The sequence below is a fragment of the Mustela erminea genome, chromosome 5, assembly GCF_009829155.1.
Source record: "Mustela erminea isolate mMusErm1 chromosome 5, mMusErm1.Pri, whole genome shotgun sequence".
Lineage (NCBI taxonomy): Eukaryota > Metazoa > Chordata > Mammalia > Carnivora > Mustelidae > Mustela > Mustela erminea.
This window is the reverse complement of record NC_045618.1, coordinates 118,151,493-118,177,870: the sequence shown is the minus strand read 5'-3', so window position 1 is coordinate 118,177,870 and position 26,378 is coordinate 118,151,493. Positions and strand designations below refer to the sequence as shown.

The 26,378-nt window shown below is 38.3% G+C and overlaps 1 protein-coding gene across 3 annotated transcripts in view; it reads right to left on the bottom strand.

Annotated features, from left to right (window-relative positions):
- Positions 1–26,378, bottom strand: part of RPS6KA5 (ribosomal protein S6 kinase A5) — a 175,502-nt gene that overhangs the window by 109,289 nt on the left and 39,835 nt on the right. For 2 of the 3 annotated variants that reach the window (XM_032344675.1, XM_032344676.1), the window contains one exon: positions 15,978–16,049. In XM_032344675.1, the coding sequence (XP_032200566.1) occupies positions 15,978–16,049 (72 nt within the window). Of the gene's footprint in view, positions 1–15,977; positions 16,050–20,775; positions 21,249–26,378 lie in introns of those variants that run through there. The other variant, XM_032344677.1, reaches the window with a different exon arrangement.

Below are 26,378 nucleotides of genomic sequence, written 5' to 3'. Positions count from 1 at the left end.
TTCATCTTTGCATTAAAATGATAATGAGCTCACAATTTGGTAAAAAATATTTTTACAGACTATAACAGCAATCACTTCAGAAAGCCCTAAGATCAAATTCATGTAACATTTACATATGTGTACATGCACTATTCTAGAGGAAGAGGTTAAGGACCGTTTTTTCTAGCAAGCCTCTAGTTTATTTGCTTCATTACAGTGCTCACCTAGGACATGCTGCTCTCACTGGGGTCCAAATGGCTCAGCCACTGTGAGATCACTGTTTCATGTCACTCAAACTGTTCTTTTTTTTTTTTAAAGATTTTACTTATTTATTTGACAGACAGAGATCACAAGTAGGCAGAGAGGCAGGCAGAGAAAGAAGAGGAAGCAGGCTCCCCGCTGAGCAGAGAGTCCGATGTGGGGCTCGATCCCAGGACCCTGGGACTGAAGGCAGAGGCTTTAACCCACTCAGCCACCCAGGCGCCCCACTCAAACTGTTCTTAATGCTATTTACAACTGTGTGCATTTTACACACTGCTTATCAGCCACGTCACACTTTGGGTTCATACCAAACTTGTAGCAGAAGCTACTGTACTTGAACTGCAGCCTTTAAAAAAATATGTATGATAGAAATTCTTAGTGACTTCCTCTTAGACATGAGACCTCTTCTTCCCTCTGTCCAACACACTGCTGCACAAAGCCTGGAGTTGGCTGGTTCCCCCGTGCACTTCTGTCTCTGTGCAGCTCAGCCGTCTGCTTCCTACCATTCACGGATACTCGTGGCCTTACCCATTGATTCCTGTTGTAGATGTTACTGTTATTATGTAATTTAACTATATATTACATAAACCACTAAAATGCAAATGTGAAAGAAAAAAGAAAAATGAGGTTGAACACTTCGGAAGAACTACATAAAACCAAGACACTTAAAAAAAAAAGAGCTGCTGAAAAGCTAGGTGTGGGCGGAACACTATAAAAGGCTTGGGGGAAAATTGTGGAAATCTAGAAAGATTTTGTACTCAGAGTACTTCAAATGCGTCTGGTTCTCACTCCACTTTAAAGAATCTGAATCTTAATTTTAGGTAATGCACTACAAGGGTAGTTTATAGAAAATAAACTATTGTTTAAGAACTTCTTCTCAAAGGTCCTGTGCCTACAAAAACTGATAAGTGAATGCGTATATATCCTTTTTAAGTAAAAATAATATGTTCAGAGTATTTATATATATCGTTTCAAAGTGATTTTCCACCTTTACCAACCTTTGTTGATTAACCACAAGTACCAATCACGTCAGATGAGAGAGGATCATGTTCATCACTGTTGGACCCCATCCCTCTCTCCTCCTTCCAGATTACTGCCATCTTGTCCAAGGGGGACCTGACCATCAGGCACACTAACTACGCCTCCCCGCTTACTTCTATCCTCAACCTGGTAAACACTTTTGCCCTGCCATCTAAACTGTTGAGAGAAATATAGCCCTTCTGGCTCAGCTCAGTTGATTTTCAACTGTCCTTAAGATAGGGAGAAGCCTTAATATAATGAAAGGATCAGACTTCCCACCTCTCTCCACCTTCTCCCCAACTCATTTAGCTGACTCCTTCAGACAGCCAACCTTTTTCGACTTCCTAGACTAGCACAATTCCTCTAATTCTATGTTCTCATGACACCATGCATTCTTTGTCACAGGGATGATCAGAAACACAACTTTTCATTTATTCGTATGATTGCTTCCTTGTCTGACTTCCACTGACCATAAATTCCACTAAACCCTACACTGTCTAATTTTACTCACTTTGCATTATTAGCAAGTAACTGAAACTGAGTTTCCCCATCAGGGAAACTCAATGCTGAGTGCGTGAAAAAGAAAAATGGACAAACAAGAGTGAACGGGTTGGACCAAACAAAGAGCTCTCTAGTATACAGCCAAATACCTTCCTCTCAGGTGATAATTTTGATGGAAAGTTGAAGCTGAGTCCTTAACAAAAGAAACCTGTAATGCCAATATGTGGTGCAAAGCTATACCCAGCCAACTCTGTTCCTCTGAGGAAGGAACAATGAGCTTCATGAAGTAATCCCTTTTAATTTGGGGATTAAACATGATTCCTGGCAACATTCCCTGGTGAAAGTGAACTCAGGAAACTTAGATGCCACCATTCTAGATCAGGAAAATGTCTTAACACAATGACATCCATATACGGCCCCTGTTTTGTAATCTGCTACAACACAGAAGAACGAAGTACAATGCCTAGCCCCATCCCTTTCTCATATATAATTTAACTTGGGGAAACATTTCTGTCTTCCCATGTATGCTATGTCTTGGGGACTGACAGGCCACCTGCCTTCCCTCCTTCTTCCCCTGCGGAACTTCATTCATCCCAAGATGGCGACGTCAGAAATGGAGCCAAGCAAGAAAGACAGTCATGGAATTCTGAGTTTCACCTGTTCTGCTCTTGGAAAATGGTACCCGAGTCAACAGGCGAGCCGAGGGTACACAGTAATGCTACACGGGTAGGTATGAACCCCTGGACACCCGCCATCACCAACCCCAGGGAAGCAGCCTCCCCGCAGTGTTTTACTGCAGCATGGTCATCCACAAAAACATACACTCACAGTGCAACAGTAACACTGACTAACCATAATCTGGTACTTCTAAAGATTCACCTGAAACATCAGATTAATCAGACCTTAGAATCAAAAAGAAACATTATTGGGGCTCCTTGGTGACTCATTGAACATCCAAATCTTGGTTTTGGCTCAGGTCATGAACTCAGGGTCGTGAGATCGAGCCCTGCCTTGGGCTCATGTGCTGTCTGTGGAGCCTGTTTGAGATTCCCTCTCTCTCCCCCTCTACCCCTCCCCGCTCTAAAAGAAAGAAAGAAAGAAAGAAAGAGTAAAAGAAACATTTTTGTCCATCACAGTAATTGTCCAAAAGCTCCCTGTGTGGACAGAGCAACAGGAAGCACCTCATTTGGACCATAGCAGCAGCTTGGTTCTATCAGTAAAGTACTTTAAACTTACGTGTATCACTTTCTAAAGAGACCAAGAATACAATTATGTGTTTTCAATAATACCGCCACCTCTTTTGTCAAAGATGCTTTTCTCATGATATGATTTAATGGTCACGATATAAGAACCATTTGATAACTTCAGCACTTGTCACAAGCCTCTCTGAACAGGTTTTTTCCAAACAGTGGGCTGTGATCCATGAATGGATGATGGTATCAATTTAGTGGGTTCAAACAGCAGTTTAAATAACTAAAAAGAGAGCCAAATATACAATATATAGTATTTCATGGAACCTGTTTTCTCTTCATATATGCATGATCCTGGGTATGTATATATGAATGTAAACAAATCTGAGCACATAGGAGGGGAAAAGAGGGTAGTACAGAGCAATGGTTAACCCGCAGACTCTGGGCTGGACTGCCTGAGTTTGAGCCCTAGATGTATTATTTAACTATATGACCTTGAGTAAAACAGTCAAGATAACTCTTTACCTTAGGTAAAACTGTTTACCCCGGGGTAGAACAGTTAAGATAAGAACCTGGGTGACTCAGTCAGTTGGGCATCTGACCCCTGTTTTCCACTCAGGTCATGACTGTGAGATTAAGCCCCGCACTGGGCTCTGTGCTCTGTAGGGAGTCTGAGATTCTCTCTCCCTCTCTCTCTGCTCCCTCCACCCCCACCTGTGCTCTCTCTTTTTCTCTCTAAAATAATAATAATAATAAAGATAACAGTGTCTCAACTTCTTCACTAGGGATAGTAATAGTTCCTACATTATAAGGTGTGGGATTAAATAAATTAATATGAGCATTCTGGCAGATAACAAATACCATGTAAGTATTAGTGGAAAAGTGTGTGTTTGTGTGTGTGTGTGTGTGTTTATATGTCTGTATGTCTATATGCATAACATAAATACACATACTGAGCTGTAATACAAAATGTGCCTATTTTATCCTATGGGTAATAATCAGAAGAGCTTGAAAGCCACTGTTCTAGCTGAATTTATATGCCTTTTCTTTAAATAGAAAATTATGGGGCACCTGGGTGACTCAGTCAGTTTAGCATCTGCCTTTGGCACAGGTCATGATCTCAGGGTCCTAGGATCAAGCCCTGTGTCATGCTCCTTGCTCAGCAGGGAGTCTTCTTCTCCCTCTCCTCTGCCCCTCCCTCTGTTCCTGTTCTCTGTTTCTTTCTCAAATAAATAAAATCTTTAAAAAAGAAAAAAAAGAGAGAAAAAGAAAGAAAAAGAAAATTATGCAAGACACAGAGTTTTCCCTTCACCTCTGCCTCTTAGTTACCTCAGAAGTAAATATAGGACTCAGTTATGCCTGTCTCATCCCAGACATCAGTAACATCTACTTCGCTTCCCTTCTATCTGGCTTTTGATCAATCTTTTTTTTTTTTTTAGGCTCTCTCTCTTTTTTTTTTTAATAGGATTTTATTTATGTATTTGACAGACAGAGATCACAAGGAAGCAGAAAGGCAGGCAGAGAGAGAGAGGAGGAAGCAGGCTCCCTGCTGAGCGGAGAGCCCAATGCAGGGCTAGATCCCAGGACCCTGGGATCCTGACCTGAGCCAAAGGCAGAGGCTTTAACCCACTGAGCCACCCAGGCACCCCTAGGCTCTCTCTTTTTAATCTATCTTTGAAAATGCCCTCAAGTCTCTTTTTGAAAGTAGGTAAATTTCAAAACAATGTAAAATAAAATGCACTTGATTTTACAGATTTATCAAGTAAGCATTATTTCCTAAAAATTCCCTTATACAACAGATAATGTTAATTATACACTCAATTCCAAATATTTGAAAAATACATACCTATAAAACGAAGTATTTCAATATAATTTTAAAAGAAAAAAAGGAGAGTTTGAGCCATTTAACCTAACTATTTTTTAGAACTGGCCACTGTTTTCATTTGTAAAATCAGAAACACCCAAAATTTCTAAAATTAATGAAGACAGACTGACTAAAATAGATTATTCTTCTAGCATGTAAAGAAAAGCTATGAATCTAAAACATGATTCAATAACTAGATATTAAACAAAAGAGACACAGTAAAAACATATGAAATCATAAGTAGTAATTTTCATAAAAAGCACCAAGGCAGGCCATTTGTTTGGGGCATAAACATTTGTATCTTCTAGAAGATGCATAATAAAGAGGATCTAGATGAGACATAATAAAAGTGCCAGCATTCTAGGCTTAATCCAATTACAGTTTTTAAATTAAGGAGGGCCATTTGACCCATTTGCTTAATTCCTTCAATGGTCAGAAACAGTAGTAGAGCTAAGTCAGGAACAGAAATCAGCACATTTTCTCAGGGATGGTGACAGCATTGAAGAAAGACTTAGTATGTACAAAGGTTGAAAGTAAAATAGTCACAGGATTAACCACCTGTAGGTACCATTTATGCATACCGCATCAGTTTGAGTAATTAAAGACTAACTGTACAATAATCTTCTAGATCAAAACTTTGTAAGTTTCAGAGAAAGCACTAAAACACTACATGGATTAAACCAACTCATAACTGCATATATATAACTGGCTATGGCCAACTCCTGACTATCTCCATAAGGATGACCCATTTAAACCACAGGTCATTTCTTACTTCTGGTGCCAAATGACTTGAAAACCAAAGATTCTGGTCCAACAGGGAAGAAAAAGCTACAAAGGAAACCATGTCCAACTGTGAGGTCTAGACTTGGAAATGATTACCCAAGGATGGTATTACCAGAGAATTTCACTAAAAGGAAAATACACAAAAACAATAAATAAGAACAACTGAGCACATTCATAAATCATTCTTTTCATACCTCAACAAAGAAGCCATTTGCCTAGCTACACAGTTATAGCTTAGTGGCCAGTGCGAATGATCATCTGTAGTAGACGTGAATGGTGGTCTACCAGATCACACTTTTGCAGGCTGGGGTACCCATACCCCAGCTGCTAATAGCCCACAATTGCCTCCCTCTGCCTCTGAAGAAAGGCCAAAGGTAGACAGAAGTCACAATCTCACCTAGGAGGTTACATTACACCTTTCTACACCCTGCCCCCACCGAAGCAGTCTACAGTCAATGACTACCATAGCTACAAAGGCTTGCCTCCTCACTTTGGCTCCAAAACTTTCCATGGACTCAGCCTGAATCTAGACCCTAGCTTAGAACACATGCTGTTTAGGTTCTTCCCCTGCTACTTCTCCTTTCCTCACTCTCTCCTGAGAGCATCCTGCAACAAATCACATGTACTTAAGTCCCTGACCTGGGCTCATCTAGCAAACATGACTTAGGATAGTATCAGTAATAAATCAAATTGTATTTGATTTGACAATTGTATTTACACTAGGGAGACAATATCAACCAATATATGGAATCATTTTATGATTAAGGTATAAAACACTAAAACATTTAACCTCTACGATTTCCATAAATACTGTAGGTTTATCTGGAAGCATAAGGCAGAGAGGGTATATACAGACACAGATACAAACTTGTTTGAATAACAATTTTGATAATTTAATGAATACATGCTTTGAAAAGTACTATTTTAATAGGGATACTTTCCAAACACTTAAGAGAATAAAGTGACAAATGATGACTGAGTCATCATACTTTATAAACAGTCTTCTACAAGATTTGAACCAAACATCCCCCTCTTATCATTTCACCAGTAAGTTGCCTAGTGCAATTTCTAGCACCCTCTAGTGGCAAATTACCCAAGAGAAATAGAAATGATTCATTTAATAAATATAATGTGTTTCTAAAAACCCTGCAGTAAAAATTAAAAATAAAAAATAGAAAAGGCTGTCCCATCAGGGATGATTTTCAGAGAGTCTGGGACAATGAGACAATGGGACAATGAGAAAAGAACTACCAGAGTCACCATTTCAATAAGAGCACTTAAGATTGAGGTAAGTAACCAAAAGGTAAGTCTCTCTACTGGATAAATAAGTCTTTCCATGGGACAGCTTGAAAGATCTGCTATTGATTAGATGTAAAAAAAAAAAAATCCACACAGCAAGGAAAAAGTGACCTTCTTATAAGGGTACCAGGGACTGAGACAGGCATAAATGGTTGCTGCACATCAGATATTCTTGGTGGCAAGGCACTGTGATTTCCTACATTCTGCTGCTACTCATTCCATGGTTTCATAAGCCCAGGAATAATTCTATATTAAATGAAGACCAGATCCTTATTATTCAATTTGAAAGTTTGTATGTGATATATATATGTGTGTGTATATATATATGTATGTGTGTGTGTATATATATGTGTGTGTGTGTGTGTGTGTGTGTGTGTGTATTTTTTTTGGTAATTCTCCCTACTCTACCCCCAGCACTCAAAACAGTATTTGCCTCTTGATAAATACATGTGAATGAATGAATCCCAAATGCAATGGGACTGAACTGAAAGTTTTAAATAGAGAAGTGACAGGTCTAATTTTGTACTGAGGACAGACCACTCCAGCTGTAGTGTGCAGAACAGACCAGGAACAGTCAGCTGAAATCTGGGAGATCTGTGGTGGTTGTATTTCCCTCTTGCTGGACATATTTTAGGCTTTATCATAAAATATTTGTTCAGAAATAACAGTCACTTACGTATCAAGCTAAGCTGAGGCCTTGGTAATGCGTTATATTAGCTCTTTTAGAAGCTGGGTTTCTTTCCCTTTCAGTTACATAAACAGCTGAAGTTTATACAGCATTTACTATAGGTCAGGCGATCTAAATGTTTTATTACTCATTTTCTGTATATTATAGCATAAGAATGTCAACCTAAAGTACAGAAAAAAAAAAAGAAAGGGTGTTCAGAGGAGCACCTAGGTGGCTCAGTCAGTTAAGCGACCAACTCTTGATTTCAGCTCAGGTCATGATCTCAAGGTCCTGAGACTGAGGCCTGCATCAGCCTCCATGTTGGGCATGGAGCCTGCTTAAGATCCTCTCCCCTTTTCCCTCTGCCCCTCCCCCTGACCTCCACCCCATTCATGCACACATGCATTCTCCCTCTCTCTCAAAAATAAAAAAGGTAACTTCAGTTGAAATTACTCCCAGATATGCTAACAGAGTGAACGACTATGTGAAAAATCTAGTTATCCCTATGAAGAAGTCCTAAATAATTTTGTTTTTCTCATTTAGGGTACAGATTTACAGTGGCGTTTCCTATTCAATAAAGAACCACAACTGATGGTCATCTAGCAAGTGGCAATTCACACCCATTCTTCTACTAATCCTGTAACAACACTGTGAGGTCAGTATTATTGACTTATGTCAACAGGGACTTAGGCTCTCAGGAATTCAGGTGATTTACCCAAGGAACTCATGTAGGTAATGGTAACCTCAAGATTCAAACCTGAATTGTATATGGCATTCTGGCTACCCAGGCACTTCACGATTATGAATGTACCAAAACTGGAAGAGGAAATCAACTCAGGTGCACAATTTATGGTTGGTTATATGGCAAAAAAAATTCTTTTTGGCATAATGGCAAAAAATCTCCAAAGTTCAGGATCATGTATGACGAACAAAGAAAATTCAAAGAGAATACTAAAATCTTTTAGCTAAGACCATCACACTCCACTAAGCATCAGAAATACTAATCCACACAATGGGTACACTTAAAGACTTTCTTCACCTATACCTGGACACATGTCTCAGAGAAAGCAAATGGTTAAATATAAAGCAGCAGAAAAGGAGAGCAACAAAAACAGAATCAGTATTCTCATAAACAATCCAAAATTTCATCATGAAACAAAATACAGCTGACCTTTGAACATGGATTTGAACTACAAGTGTCCACTTATACATGAATTTTTTTAAATACAGTACAGTACTGTAAATATATTTTCTCTTCCATATGATTTTCATAACATTTTCTCTAGCTTACTTTCTTGTTAAATACACAGTGCATAATATAACACACAAAACGTGTTAATTGACCATTTACATTATCAGTAAGGCTTCCAATACAAGAGGGTATTAGTAGTTAAGTTTCTGGGCCATCAAAATTATATATACATGGGTTTTCAACTATGTGCACCCCTATACCCCACATTATTCAAGGGGCAAATGTAATTCTAAAAGATGAATCAAAGCCATTTCCTGGACTTGGAAGTATCAATCTCAAGAATAATGCTAGAGATAAGAACATGAATTATATACTTGTTCAACTAAAATGCTTCATACTGTTATGAGCTATGGAGATGGGGCAGGGCAACAGAGGTGGAAAAATACATAGGGATGATCCCAAGAGCTTATAATCTAAAAGAAAAACAGCAGACATGGAGGAAAATTCAGAGAACCACTCAGTGCTATGTTCTCTACAAAGGATTGTGAGTGCTGCAGTTCAGATAATGAATCAATCTGAGCAGGATTTAGATAGGCAGAAGAGAAGGGGAGCACTAGGATTATGGGAAAAAGATAAGGCAGAGTAGCAGAATATGGGAAAGGATGCATAACTGTAGGGGAGTAAAAGGAAATTAACCAGACTAGAAAGTATGTGGAATATCAGGGAAAATGGACCAAAAAAACCCAGGAGAAAACAGAGCTAAGCCTGATTTGAATTAATTAACTGCAAAAAAAAAAAAAAAAGGCACTATAAGTTCTGAAATAGGATAATAGCACAATATGTTTAACTTTAATGAGGATGATTACCATTTACAACAGAATATATATAAAATGCACAAAATGGAAGAGAGAACTTGCAGAAAGGCAGAACAGCTAGGAAGACCCTAACAATAATCCATGTACAAGGTAATATGAGTGATGGCACTAGGAACAGAAAAGGTCAATCCAAGGGTCAATGTGAAGGAAAAATTATGTGAGAAACTAGAAATCAAAAGAGAAAAAAATTAAAAATTACTTCCAAGTTTCTATCTGAGGAAACTGGTCAGTGACAGACCAACAGAAATAAGATAGCTGAAAAGAAAAATAATTCAACAGTCTGAATAAAAAAGATTTTTATTTTTACTTTTTAAAAAGATTTTATTTAGTTGAGAGAGAGAGAGAGGGAGAGAGAAGAGACAGTGAGCGTGCATGCAGAGGGAGGAGCAGAGGGAGAAGAATACAGCAGACCCCCACGGAGCGCGGAGTCAACACAGGGCTCAATCCCATGACCCTGAGATCATGAAATTGAGAATCCAACTGAGACACCAAAGTGCTCCCAAAGAGAGATTTTAAAATGAATATTACATGCATATAAGTATGAGATCAAAAGCAAATCTTTGATATTGTAATCTTTCATAAAGTCTTCAAGATATTGGATGAATAGCATTTTATATCGTTCAAAATACATAAAAATTAATTCATCAGAAGAATTTTCAGTTTCACTTCCAAAGAAAACCTGGCATGACACATAAAGACATCTGATGAGGCTTTTCTATTATTCTAGGTGGTGCTGGAAAAAATTATCTTAAAAAGGTAATAAAACTGAAGGATTAGTGGTGAAATTTTTGAATAAAAATTGAGATTTTATTATATTCATAAGAAAATTTTCCACCTACTCCATTTAGTCATCAAAAATGTGATTTTAAATACAGAAATACCTACACTGACATCTTAGTTATTTCATGTTCTCATAAGAGCAAGCACATTATCAGCTGACAAAAAGGAAAAGCAGTATCCACAGCTAACAACAGACCAAAAACACGACAGTGAAAAGGCATGAGATGAAAATGCCAAGGTAAAACATTACTGACAATGTCTTTCCTTACCTTTACAGAATTGTCTTAAAGACCTGTGATCACACCACTCAAAAAGCTGAGCTAGATAACGGGATAAAGTATTAATTGTGTTGAAAGAAAATATACACCAAGTTTGATTTTATAAATTTGATATTAAAAAATCTCACATGTTCGAAACTGGTGTCTAATTTTCCTTCCTCATATTCTCTTAGTGGTTTTTAGAATCAAAGTTATACTAGCCTCACACAATGAACTGGAAGAAGAATCCCACTTTTTCTATTCTCTAAAAGAGTTTGTGGAAGATTAGAATGATCTATGTCTTGAATATTTGGCAGAACTCATTCTTAAAACTGAATCAAGTGTTGTCCTGGCAGGAAGATTTTTATTTACCCATTTCTTTAACACTTATAGGATATTAAGGTTTTCTATTCTTTCTTCAATTGGTTTGGAAATTTACACACATCAAGATTTGTGAGCATGTTAAAGTTTGTGGAATAGTACACCTCAGAACACTATTTTCTATCAGCCCCCAAACTGTATGCAATTTTTGCCCAAAGATTCAGTTCTTTTTTTTTTTAACACCATGATTTCAACATTACAACTATGGTTGTTTAGATTTTCTTTACCCACCAAACCTTTCTGCATCTCAGAAACTCTCCTGAGATTACTTTTTTTCTTCCTACATGAGATCTATTAGAAATCCTTGTGAGGATGTGTTGGTGGAAAACACACTCAGCTTTTGTATGTCTGAAGATGTCTGTTTTGCCCTCACTTCTGAAAAATAGTTTGGCTGGGTATAGAATTCTAAATCGACAATTGTTTTCTCCAGGCATTCTGCAAATACTCTTTTTCTCTTCCAAGGCTTTTGTGGTTGCTGCTGAAAAGGTGTCTGTTTGTCTGATCACTGCTCTTCTTTCATAAATATATATAAATAAGTCTTTTTGTTCCAGCTGCTTTTAGGAAATCTCTCTGTCTCCGGTGCTCATCCCCTTCTCTATGATAGATTCATTTAAGACTTTCCATACATTTGTCTGCTTGGAAATTGTTCTGTTCCTTCAATCTGTGAATTCATATTTTCAGTCAATCTTAGTAAACTCTCAGTTACTACTCCTCCCCATTAGCTCCTTCTTGGATTCTGATTAGAAATTTGTATCTTCTCTCTGACTGCTACATCTTCATCTCCCTTTTATAAATGCCACCTCATTTTTCTCCATTTCATACTCTGCATATTTTCCTTAAATCCATCTCTCAATTTGCCAATTCTCTTTAGCTACATCTCATCTGCTAGTAAACCATCTAGAAACTGAGTTTATAATTTGAATTACTTTTCACTTTTAGAAGTACTATTGGTTGTCTTTCAAATCTGTCTGGTCATTTTGTAGCAAGTCTTTTTTCCTTAATATTAGCATCAAAGTTCTGTTTAATTTTAAAAATGAGATATACATATATATCTTACTTCATGCCTAATAATTCCAACAGTCTCTGCAAGTCTAATTTTGCTATGTGTTGTTTCTATTTCTTTCACTCATGGTGACTTGCTTCTTGGATGCTTATGATCACTGGCAATTAAGATCATGTCTACAAATCTTCTTTATGGTCTAGGTAAAAGTTCATTCTTCCAAAGAGGATTTATATTTGCTTTTCCTAGGCACTTGGGAATACTACCAACTTAGTATGTAAACTAAATTCTTACCTATTTTTTGTTCTTTGGGATCATACAAATGTGTACAAATTCAAGCTGCAAACCTTCACAATTCCTGCCTTATGTTTTGAATGCTCAGGGAAGGCTTTTGTTTATTTTTTTATTCTCTTCACCCAGAACCAATGCTGAGGCAGAAGAATTCTCTCTGCAGCTCCCTTTGCGGGGTGGATTTTCTTATTTAGTCTTTTGCATAGCAGTAGCCTTCTCTACCTCTCAGGAGTCATAGATGATATCTCTCAGACCAAGCATGAAAATGGGAACTCCAAAGAACTAGCTCACAATTCATTGGTAGAATTTTCTAGAATAACCTCTGCTTTCAGGGGGCTTATGTAGTCTCTAGATTTCTACTCCCACTTTCTTTCTGAATTCTAAGGATTTTCCTTATTCTTACCAGCTGACCTATACCATCGAGTAGACTTTCTTTAGAGGCATTTTATCCAGCACTTTAGGGGTTTAAAAATGAGGGGGATTTTCCAGGATATGCAAGCTGTCATCTTATCAGAAAGAGAACATACACTGCCTTTCTATTTCTACTTATGTATTTGGAATATACTGCCAAATATAAAATTGACAGATCAAGGAACAAAATTCGTTTTGTGGCTTTTGTTACATGCTATAAAATTCAGTGATGAAAATTAATTAATATCACATTTTAATAGTGGCTTGAGAAGATTTATAGATTCCACATCTATTTTGCTTCAGAGAAGTTACCTGATAATATTAAATAAAAGCTCTTTGGTTTTGATGATATCTGGAATAAAACATGATCTTAGTCTGATTTTTATAACTTATCTTCTAAAAGAACAGCTACAAATGTTGGTAAGGATACAGAGAAACTGACACCCTCACACACTGCTGGTGGAATGTAAAGTGGTGTGGCCATTCAGAAAAGAATCCATAGTTCCTCAAGAAATTAAACATCAAATTATCATTTGAAATGGCAATTCAGTACTAATATATAACCAAGAGAAATTAGAACTTATGTTCTCCCAAAAACTCATACATGAACGCTAAGAGCAGCGTTGTTCATCATAGCTAAAAGGGAAAAACAACCCAGCAAATGATGAACAGATAAACAAGATGTGGTTTATCCATACTGTGGGCTATTATTTAGTCATAAAAAGGAAAGAAGCAGTGATCCATGCTACACGGTGGATTGAGCTAGAAAATATTATGCTGAGAGAAGCCAGACACAAAAGACACATGACTCAATTACATGAATGTCCACAATAGGCAAATAAAAAGATACAGAAAGTAGGGTTAGTGGTTGTTTAGAGCTGGGAGGATGGCAAATCTTGGGAGGTGATAGATAGAGGTTTCACAGATTGTTTTTGAGGTAAGGAAAATGTTCTAAAATTGGTTGTGGTGATGATTGCACAACTCTGTAAATATACAAAAGCCACTGATTTGTACACTTTAAATGGGTGAACAATAAGGCATGTGATTACACTGCAATAGGGCTATTAGAATAAAAACGATGCAGATAAAACAAATTCTGCGGCTACAGCATAAATTGACCTGAAAAATCCTTTGACAAGGCAGCACAAGCACCATTTCTAAGGAAATTCAGTCCCCGTACAATTGTAACCCTTCTTCTCCTTTGAGTCGATACTGCCTTTGAAAGAGGAAGCAAACATAAGGACAAAATACATTATTTTGGTATTCTGAAAGCATGATTTCTTAGGGATATGGTAGGATGAGGCTAGTTTGCTCTAAAAATACATGTTTACAAATGATCTGAAGGAGGGAAAGCACAGTAAAATCTCCCAAGCTGACAATTATATGATGCTCTTCCTGACAATAAGACACTTAGTTGATGAAAATAAATCACAGGGCTTGTTCGCGGGCAGCTGGAGAAGCCGGCTCCACACGACAAGCTGAGGTACTCAGGAAGATGACGAAGAGCTTGCATGGCAAGGCCCTAGGCATGAAGGCTCAACACCAGATGACCTAAAGACAAATGACATGTGCATGAATATGGGAGGCCTGGGACCGATTCTGGAAGCCGAGAGAAAGGATTTTTCTCCTGCTAGAAGGCTTGGCCCTGAAGAAAGTACGGGCAGATCCCCTCACACGGACAGCGGCAATCCCTCCTGTCAGGGGCTGCAAATCTAGAAAGGAATACAGGCCCCTGAGGGTGTGAAGCTAAACTCTACTGGGGAAGAAGAATGTTCTGTCCTCTGAGGCGCTCACCCTGCTTCTGGGGAAAGAGACAACAGGCCTGCTGAGGATGGGGGGTAAAAATGAAAATCCTCCTTTTCACTTCTACCGGGAGGATGGAAAATAAGAGTGTCCAGTTCTCACCGTGGTGTAACTGCACAGCATCATACTCCAGAGGGAGAGCTGAGGAGAGGAGGTGCACTCCTGGCAAGACCTGCCATGAGACCAGTGGGCCTGCTGCAGAACCGAAGTGCGGGGTGCCTTGTTCACGAGTCATTTAGAATCTCGCAACAGTGACCACAGAGCACTACAGCTAACATGGGGCCCTTCCAAATGTGGAGATCGCTGCAGCCACACAGGCCATACCCCCCAGAGGACTTGCCTCTTGAGCAGCAAAAACAGCAGCAGCAAAAACTAAAGAGGCACAGAGGAAAACCAAGATCATCAAAAATCCCAACAGCCGAGACCGTTACCATTTTGGTGTATATTCCACAGGATTTTACATAAACACCTAGACTGCTGGCCCTGGAACAACATAGGTTTGAACTGCATGGGTCCACTTATACCTGGAATTTTCTGGAAAAATACAGGACTGCAAATATATTTCCTATTTCTTATTATTTTCTTAATAACATTTTCTTTTTTCTAGCTTTCTATATTGCACAAATACAGTATAGAATACACACAACATACAAAATATGTGTTAATTGACTATGTTATCGGTAAGGCTTCCAGTCAACAGGACACTATTAGTAGTTAAGTTTGGGGGGAATCAAAAGTTACCCACAGATTTCCAGCACTGCAGGGGACTGCTGCCCGTAACCCCCTGCATTGTTCAAGGGTCAAGTGTACATGGAGACACTGATACATACCATTTTTCATTTCACAGAAATGGTATACTGTACAATCTCTTCTGTAGCTTTTTATTTTAACTTATTAAAATATGGAGGACTTTCAAAAAATGTTAAATACAGATCATCTCATTCCACCTGTATAGATCATACAACATAAAGATCCATGTTCCATTTAATCAAACTCATATTGTTAAGGCTTCTGAGGGTCTTAGGTTTTCCATTATTAAACATGATGACCACTGGATATGAATAAAGTGGAGTGAGGACAGAATGAGTTAATCAGAATAAAGTATTTCACAGAGTACTTGGCAAGTCACAGGCTCTCTATAAATGTTAGTGATTTTAGTATTGTGTCCTATATAAAGATTGAACTAATTTACATTCCCAACAGCAGGGTAAAAGAAATTGGTTTTCCTAAATCCTTGCCAATTCTTCCAAATTTTCCCTTTTGTATTTCTTCTATGAATCATTCGCTCATGTTCTTTGATAGTTCTCCTATAGGATTTCTTATGCTTTTGAATTTTTAACTGACTTGCATATTGAGGATATGAGTCCTTTGTTGTAAGATAACAAACACTTATTTTAGCTTAAAATTTTTTTTAAAGACCTACCTCCGGTTCCTAGGACTTTGAGGAGCTCAAAATTTTCAATCCCCACCTTCTCGGCATGTCCAGTTAAATTAGCTAAAAAAGAAAGAGAAAAAAGAAATAATTAAGGGAATCAGTAACAAGAGGAGGCCCATAGGGGCTTTTTAAATACCAGCAATGTTTTATTACTTGACTTTGGTGGTTAAGCCAGGGTTCACTTAATAACTATTTGTTAAACTATACAGCTATGTTTTGTTTGATTTTCTGTGTGTTATATATTACAGGAAAACTTTTTAAGAATTTAGTAGCTATAAATCATTTGTACCTAAAGTTAACATAAAAATGAGGTGTTAAGAGACTACTGATCAAGATAATCTGAAAATAAGCACAAATTCCAGTATGTAGCTAGATATGCAGTACAAAGAAAACTGGAGAGATTTAGACAACATATTCATATATTTAACAAATATTTATTGAGTGTCCATTAAATACATCCCCAGCATCTAAGCTGGATTCTACTTCCGTTTCATTCTTTTTTTTTCCTTAAAAATTTATTTTATTTGATTATTTTAGAGAGAGTGAGCACAAGCAGGGGAGGCAGTGGGGGAGGATCTCCAGCAGACTCTGCACTTAGCACAGAGCCCAATGTGGGACTTGATCTCACAACCCTGAGATATGACCTGAGCCAAAATCAAAAGAGAGGCTCAACCGACTGAGCCACCCAGGCACCCCTCTACTCCCATTTCTGCCACTATGTACCTGCACATGAGTTTAGCCTGCATTAGTCATTTAACTACTCTGTGTCTCAGTTCTCTCATCTCTGAAATGAAAGCACTGGTCTCAATAAACTCTAAGATCTCTGTTAGCTCTAAAATTTGTTTAAAAAGTATAAACTCTTTAAAAACATATTCTGTCCTAAATAAACAAAATTAGGATATCGTATGAAGGAGTATTTTCCAAAGTATATTCCTTTGATTCTGGTCTTATCCTATAAGATGTTAATAGATGTTATATTTGGGTGGAAAACATGCTTTCAAGTCAAATAAACTTGATGTGGTTGGCTTAAACAAAGTTAATCGGGTTGCTTTACTGCTGAACTGCACAGATGAAAGTCTGCATGGGAATCTTCCAAACTGAAATACTGTATGTGTCAAATTTATTGGATCACAAAATTATTTTGCTTTGAAATGCATTTAAAAAATAGGATGGATTAATGGATAAATATAGGTATGGCTAGATATGTGATAACACAAATAGATAAAATGTTAATTACAGAATCTAGATAGCAAGTGTAAGAGTGTTCAACATCTCTGGAACTTTTTTAATTTTGCAAAACAAACTGCATACCCACTGAATTTACTCTATTAACAATTTAATGTAATTGTTGAAATGGCTGGATTTGGGTCAACCATTTTATTTTCTTATTTGTTTCCAACTTGTTTTTTTCTTTTTTCTTCTTTTTAAAGTTTTATTTATTTAAATAATCTCTACATCTGACATGGGGCTCGAACTCATGACCCGAAGATTGAGTCACATGCTCTTCCAACCAAGCCAGCCAGCCGCCCCTTAACTTGTCTTTTCTATTGTTTGTTCCCATGTTCCTACTCTTCTGACTTAAAACAACAACAACAACAACAAAATACCATTTAAATGCTTTTTTGGATTTCATTTCAATTTTCACATTGGGATTTTAGCTCTACTTCTTTCCATTATTAGAGTAGTTGTTGCCCTAAGGATTATAGTATACATCTTTAATTACTCACAGTCCCTCTTTAATTAATACTGTACCCTAAAAATAAAGAAACGTTGCAATCATTCTTCATGGAATACAGATACATATTAAATGGAGTTAGTATCTTCTAAATATGCTGTATCTGTACAACTTATATGATTTATAAAGAAAATAAGAGGAAAAAGGCTTTCCCATTTCTGTAGGTATTTATCATTTTTGATCATCTTTTTTATCTTTTCAAGGATCCTCAATTTTATCAGGTATAAGTTTTGCTCAGCCTTGAAGAACCTCCTTTGACATTGCCTGTAGTACAGAATTCTCGTTTTCTTTTATCTGAAAAAGTCTTTGCCTTCATTTAAATTTTTTCATTGAGGTACAGTCTATAAAACTTCCCCTTTTAAAGGGTACACATCCTTGGTTTTTAGTCTACTCCCAGTTGTGTCACTGGCACAACTAATTCTGGAATCCTCTTCATTTCTGAAGGCTACTTCCCTTTGATATAGAATTCTGGGAGGACAGGCCTTTTTCTTTCCTTCCAGCACTTTTAAACATGTTCTTTCACTCTCTTTTGGCCTCTGTGGTTTCTGAGGTGAAGTCAGTCATTAAATGGATCATTGCTCCTCTATTTGAAATGTTATCATTTTCTCTTACTGCTTTCAACATCTGCTCTTTATCTTTGGCTTTCCAAAGTTCTGCCATGATATGTCCCAATGTGGACTTCTTTGGGTTCAGTCAGCCTGGTATTCACTGGTACCTTGTATCTGTCAGTTTGTTTTTCATCAAATTTGGGGAATTTCTGCTTTAACTTTTCTTTTTTTTTTTTTAAGATTTTATTTATTTATTTGACAGAGAGAGATCACAAGTAGACAGAGAGGCAGGCAGAGAGAGAGGGAAGCAGGCTCCCCGCTGAGCAGAGAGCTCAATGCGGGACTCGATCCCAGGACCCTGAGATCATGACCTGAGTGGAAGGCAGCGGCTTAACCCACTGAGCCACCCAGGCACCCCTGCTTTAACTTTTCAAAAAGTTTTTTTCTATCCCATTCTCTCTGTCCTCTGAGATTCTATTTCCATGCATGTTAGATTGTTTAATACAATCTAAAAGGTCCCTGAAACTGTTCATTTTTTTGCTCCAATATGTTTTCTCTCTGTTCTCAAATTAATTTATATTGCTCTATCTTCAAGTTCATGTACTTTTCCTTCTGCACCTCTATTCAACTGTTAAATCCATCTACTGAATTTTTATTTCAACTATTGTATCTTCTAATTCTAGAACTTCCATTTGGTTCTTTTCCACTGTTTCTCTTTATTCTTGTTTTGTTACTGACCGAGAGCATGACATTTTTATTTCACTGAGCATATTATAACAGCTGCTTTAAAACTTTTGTCTGCTACTGCCCTAATATCTCCTTCATCTCAGGGCAGGACTCAGCTGATTATCTTCCTCTTCGGATATGTTCCATGTTCTGGATTTTCCATACATAGGGTAATTATGGCTTGCAGAAATGTTAATTTGTGAAGACTATGAAATTGTCATTTTTTTTCTCCAGTGAGAGTTGTTTCTTTTCTTTAGCTGGCAAGTATCTTGGGTTGGCCTGAACTGTCAACTCTACTTCTTAGGCGGCAGCTCCAGTCCAGTTCAGATTTTTTTGTCTTTAGCTGAGCTGTTCTGGTCTGTTGTACTCATGCATGGCTCCAAGGTCAGTAAGAGATGTGAGTTCACAAAGGACTCCCCCTCCTCTGGCTCTTCTTCTTCTGGGATTTCTCTACTATCTTCAGTGATCAGGGCTCTCTGGTGTCAGTTTTCTAGTCTCCCTGGCCAGAGAAACTATTGTTTTTCCACCAGAGTCCACAGCACAGACTGTACTTAGCCTGAAGCTAAAATCAGTGAAAAGGTGAAGTTACTCCTTATAGCTCCCTTCCTTCCCTCCTCCAAATATATACTCCCCAGTAGAGCCTATCTGCTTCTGTCCACTCACAAGTGCCTTAAATAGCTGCTTTTTATATTAAATCCAGGTTTTATAGTTGTTTTCTGCAAAGGAATTCTCCAGGAGGGGGTCTTTTCCGAAATTACGAGAAACAAAAGTCTTCCCGCATACAGTCAACAGGATGAAAGGAAGAATACGCCACCCCCGATATGCCACTACAGCATGCTGATTCTTTTTGAAATAAAGTTACTTAAGAAACAGCCAGAGAAAGAAGGACCCTGACCTCCTTTGCCCCCCATCCTGAAAGCAGGAAACAAGTCTCTCATTTGAAAGGTATCCTCCCTGTACCAGGAGAGTAGAAGGCATCTTTATTACCAGAAATAGAGGATTTAGGGCCCAGAAAGCTATATAAACAAACTTTGTTACTTCCTCACTAATTTGCTGTAAACCCAAACACTTCAGTCTTACCAATTTATCACAAAGCTAACTTTGGTGACTTCTTTGAGTCTCATATTTCTATAGGCTCCTGGACATACAAAATTAAATGCCCCCCCCCCCCCCCGTTAATTTGTGTTATGCCAATTTAATTATTAGGCCAGCCAAAGAACCTAGAAGAAAAGGAGGGAAAGGTTCTCTTCCCCTGCAATTACAAAGTTTCTATTTTAGCGGCTGCCCCAGCAAGTTAACTTCAAAGAATAAAATAAATATGAAAAAGGTGATCTGATAAAAGCTCATCTCAGGGGTCTTCAATTTAATACCCAATAATTCTTTTATGTTACATCTGTTAGGCAAAGTGAGTAATCAGACATACGGAAACAGATCAGTAGGAAGCTCTACCAATATTCAGGCATGGGGGAGAAATTTATTAGTTATAAAGATCTCTTTCATTGTGTTGACAACAAAACACGTAAAAACAAATGGCAAATAGGATTACTGTATAGAATCTTCAGCACTGACAAGCACATATTTGAGCCTGAGTCTAGGTGTCTAAATCGTTCTCATTTCTGTGCTATCACTTGTTATAATAAGTAGAAGCCTTTGAACATGAAAGTCTAAAAATAAAGTACATTTCTCTTAATTAAATTGTTAACCTCAGATTAAGAGCTCAAACTTCCCGGCAACAGCACCAACATTCATTAGAACAAGACTTAAAATATTTACATACTGTGTTTCACCCTGGAGGTGAAGTAAACATCAGCCAATTACAGAAATCTGCATTTCTGAGTCATTACGTGCCGGAGCTAAGTCCAAAATGTACACTCATCAGAAGCTGAGAAGCTACTCCACGCCAGGGGCCAGACTGTACCAGAAATAAGCCTTTACACAACTGAGAGACAGGATTGTCCATTGTTTTCCTTCCTATGTGAAATAAATGCCACTTTATTGTGGTTGCAGGAGGTCCTTTTTCTGGGCCAGGCCAGAGTCTGCCCACCTTACCCTCCCATCTAGTTCTCTCCACAGGTAAGAGAAGTTACTGACCTAATTATGCAGGAGTCCAAAATCCTGATTGGACACAGTTAGCAGGAAGGGGGAGGGGGGCGTGGTGTGTCACTGTGTCAAAATAAGAGTTTCCACACAGGGTCTGTGTTCTGCCTCAAACTCTTGGTCTGGCCTGAGCCACCGCGGACCAACAGCCATTCTCTTGCACTTCCCCTTCACTCTCCAGAAGCCCCTCCTTTTCCACAGCTTCACCTCCCATGGCCGTTACCCAAGGCTTCAGTTCCCAGCTGTTCGCTAGCTGTCAGGGGCAGAGGACCCTCCTTTTGCTGTGTCCTCAGAAGGTCACACTGTGTTACAATGCCTGCACATCACTCACCTCCACTCATCGCAAAAGCATTTTATTATCTCACATCATCACAAGAAGGGTGAGGTCAATACTGTAAGATAGTCTAAGAGAGAGAGAGAGACCATTCATAGTTTCATTACAGTATATTGTTTGACTGTCCTGATTATTATTGTTGTTAATCACTTACTGTGGCTAATTCATCAATCAAATTTTATTATAGGTATGTATGTATGTCTAGGAAAATGCATAGTATATTGACGTTTGGTACTATACGTGGTTTCAGGCACCTGCTGGGGGTCCTGGAACATTTCTCCCAAGGATAAGGTGGAGCGACTACTGTACACAGAAGTCAAGAAAGCAGAGTCAGAGGTTCCTCTGGGACTGGGTGTATACTTACTTGTTTGTTCTCCCCTCCAACCTTCTAATTCACACACCTCCCTATATTGGTCCTAAATGGTGATCAGATGAAGTTGAGAGGGAAGCAGGAGTCCTGACTTAGGCCTTAACCCTGAACTACTTGCACCAAGGCACTTTCAAGGAGGGTCCTACACAAATGCGCTGGCAGTTTGCAGCCTTTATTCAGGTGGCCCTCTTGATTCCCATGGGCTACTGTTTCCTGCAGATGGTCCCCTCATGACTCTGGTGGTAAGAGTTTATTGGCTGGACAGAGTTTGGGCATTTCTGGATTTCTGACTAGAATGACGTGGCACCAAAACCTTACTCTCAACTCCTAATTCCCAACTAGAAGGATAAACTCCTTCAACACAGAAACAAGGCCTTATGAAAACTCTTCACAAATATATAAAATAATACCAAAGAATATCAACAAACTTAGACTAGAGCTATTTAGTTGGTACATAATAGATAGTACTGTCACGTCAACTGTTCTATCTGGCAGCTATTGTCATGCCTACACCCCTTGAGCTGTTAAATATTAGTAAGCGTGGATTAAAACAAAGAAAATGTTTTTTAAACTTTTCAAGGTCTATGTTAGGCCTATCTCTACAGTTAATCAGCTCAGACAGTCTCCTCTCATCAAAAGCATTTATAGTTTTTTATATAAACATATTATTCAGTTTATTCATTTCAAAAAGATAGGTATGAAGAGTTGTAATGCTTTCCTAAAGCAGTTTTTACTGATTTTTTCCTTATTAAAATATTAGAAACTACCCCATTGAAAATCCTTTACTTCTTCATTGGTGTTATTATCCTAGAATGTGTTCTTCCTGGTTAGGAAATCACTTTTAAAGTTGAATTTCACAAATTATTTTATAAGAAGTCAATGGATCTTTTTAAAATGTTTGCCAAAACTCAAATGAATTTCAATGTTTAACAGGTTCTCTTTAGAAAACAGTTCAAATTATTAATAGCTCTTAAAGGAAAAATCTTGTCTTACACAATGAATATAAAGGACTTGGTTTTTTAACACTACAACTGGATTTCTTTGGCTCCTCAAATAATATGGTTATGTGCTATGTAGAAAAATATGGCCAATATAATTTTTTAAATAAGAAATTTAGAAAAACCAGATAATTGTCTTTTCTCCCAAATTTAAATAGTTTTGCTGCTTGTTCTACTATTATTATAAAATAATCCTGGTTTGTGGCTTAAAAAAAATAGATAATATAAATATGCCTAAAGTAGACCCTGAAAACCTCCCATATCCCCACCAAAGATTACGATTGTTATTCCTTGATGTTTTCTCCCAGGATTTGAGCCATAAACTTATGAGAGATAAACGGCTTCTTAGCCAACTTTCTAGGCAATTCTACCGTCAAAGGTAATTTGTAACGCATATTATCTATGACCATTTCTTTTAAGTTGATATGTTTAAGTCAGAACTTCCCAATCTCATGGAGGAAAACAATCAGGAAAAACACATTTTTCATTCTGTTACCATAGTTTCTGCAAAGCTGCACAAATGTAATTGCTCAGAGCATGTGCTGAAATCCTTTGATTTGATCCAATAATTCACTTGTATTAAAGCTAAGAAAAGGTTTAATTTAAAGCACTTTTACAATTAAAGTGGAAATAAAGAAGAATAATGCTTCTGAGGCCATTTCAAGCAAGTTGTTAGCATATGAGTGAGGTACTCATATGCCAGATTTTATTCAGTGGATTAATCATTTATTAAACTTGCAATAAGCTACAAGAAATGTAATTTATTAGAAAGGATTATGGAGTCTATGGACAATAAGGGGAATATCATTATCACGTAAAACTACTTAAAAATGCTCACTGAGAATACAAGTTCTCATTTACTCATAGAACAAAGACTCACTGGGTACCTACGCACACCTGAGCCAGCTGCTAGGTCTTTAAGAAACAGGATTTGAAAATGTGAGAAAGGCTAGGGACTTCTGGGCTAGAAGACTATATGGAGCAAAAGCATAAGTCGGAATAAGAACTTTCCTAGTACAGAAGTAAGAGGATTGTCCTAATTAGCTATGATGGGCTTATGTGCAAAAAACAGTAAAAGTACTACATCAAATGGGTACACTAAACTAGCTGATTCAAAACCTAGAATACCAGACTAATTAGTTTGGCTTGAATCCAGAAGCGGTACTGGCTCCCAACAAGGTTTTAGAGAATTACACTGGCAATAGTGTGCCACGTGGACGGCAGCAAGGAAGGACGAGAGCTAAAAGGGGGAGAGGGTAATGCAATCAACTAGATGTGTGTTAACAAGAATCTGGTCTGAGTAGAAACTAGAATAAAGAGGAAAGAACGAGCCTAAGAATCACTGCAATATCCAGTTCAAGAAACACGTGCTGAACACCTGACTTGGGTGCTGAGACCACAAAAGCAAATAGGCAGGGTCCCTACTTCCAAAGATAAATAAATTGAACTTTGTTTCTCCCCCTCCCCCACTGGCCCCATATCTAAAGTATAAGAAATGGAGTCCCTTGGGTGGCTCAGTCAGCGTCCAACTCTTGATTTCAGCTCAGGTTGTGATCTCAGGGTGCTGGGATCGAGCCCTACCTGGGGCTTCCTGCACAGAGTCTGCTTCTTTCCCTCTCCCTCTCCTCCCACTTGCACATGTGTACTCTCTCTTGCTCAAATAAATAAATCTTTAAAAAAAAAAAAAGTACAAGAAATGAAAGTCTGGTAAATGGTGATGTTACTAATGAATTTTGTTGAAAGGGGAAGTTGAAAGGGAAGATTAAAAGGGGAAGTTTTGGGGTTTCAACATTGATTTTGGAGTGATGGCAGGGCATCCCAAAAAGGCTGCCGTGTAGACAGTTCTAGACAAGGAACTGAAGTTTGGCAGCATGCTGATGGTGTTTAGAACACACTACCTGCCAAACACAGCCCCTTGGCATACTGAATATTTTAAACTGAAGGAACCTTCAGCAGCCTTCCATTTTTTAGCACCTTCACTATTAAAGGAAGGAATTTTGACCTCTGCCTGAAGCAAGTCATAACACTTTCCTATGAGAGGTCCCCTTGCCAGGCCCAGAGAAAGGAGCATCCCTATTTTTGTAGACAGGGGACACAGGGAGGAGTCTGAACAAACAGGTCTCTTGCTAGTAAGTTTCTCCCAGGTTACTACACTTATCTCATACCTTTGCCCTCTCATGCCCCTGTTCTACGGCCTTCCATGCCATCAAACCTAACATGAAAATGCTAAGTTTATGTCTCCTGGATATGTGATATGCCTCATGTCACATACAATTTGCTACATAAATGTACATGCTTTTCTCTTGTTCATTTGTCTTTTGTTACAGGGATCCCAGAAAACTCTGAAGGGCAGAGGAGAAAAAAATTTATTAGAAGAGCAAACACTTTAAGATGAAAGCCCTTGGGAGACAACACAGAAAGAAGGGCAAGTCTTGATGAAAACCAGGAGTGAGGATGTAGAAAGAAAAGAGCCAGAGAAAAAGTGAAAAAAAATGAACAGTGTATAGAATCCAAAGAAAGAATGCCCCCCCAAAACCCTGTGTTACCAATGCAGTCAAACATGGTCCAATGGGAAATATTTATCTGGTCTTTGTCCAGGTTCCCAGCACACAGCACCTTGAAGCTTAGGACTGTCAAGAGTGGTAACAGTGTCTTGTATGCCAAGAAGACTGGGGGCTAAGGGGATCCAGACAGCTTCATGATGGGGGTTGGCTGCTGGAGAGACCTAGGACTTTCAGCCCCACCCTCCCTCTGCCTCCTCCCTGGAAGGGAGAGAGGCTAGAGATTAAGTTAATCATCAATGGCCAATGATTTAACTAGTCATGCCTATATCAAGAAACCTCCAGAAAAACCTCTGAACAGTGGATCTGAGAAGCTCAGGTTGCTGCACACACAGAGGTGCTGCCCTAAGAACCTCTTCCATTTGGCTGTTCCTGAGTCATGGGTTTTATCCTCAAGTCAAGGCTGGGAGGTCAGGGTATATGGATGGAGACAGATAAACAAAACAACATCCTTAAAAACTATGGATACAGATAATTCTATTTAAGCATACGAAAGGAAGGAAGGATTAGAGTGAAAATGGGAAAGAATCCTGTGAAATATTTTTCCAATTTCGCAGTCAGATGAGAGAGAAGGTCGGAAGTGATAAGTCATGGGGTCCAGGATAGAAAGGGTTAGAGAAAAGGATTAAGGGACCGAGTGAAGAATAAGGAGATATAAAGGATGGAGAGAAAGGTTACATATAGCCTTTCTACTGGACACAAATGGTCTCCGAAGGGAGCACCAGAGAAGTAGCTCACTGAAGTAAGAGGAAAACGCCTCAGAAACCAGCTTGGCTCAGATGTACAGGGGGATGAAATGAGATCTACACAAAGTCACCTTATGAGATAAAAATCAGTATAACTAGCACAGAACTTGAACTATGCTAATCAAAAGAACTAAAATATTTAAAGAATGGACAACAAAAGATAGACCAGAAAAAAATGAAAACTAAAAAGCAGAATGCCAAGTTGGGTAATGTGTTTCTGGCACTTTCCAAGGGACATTCTGATTACCAGCTTCAAACATCAGGTCCCCTAGGA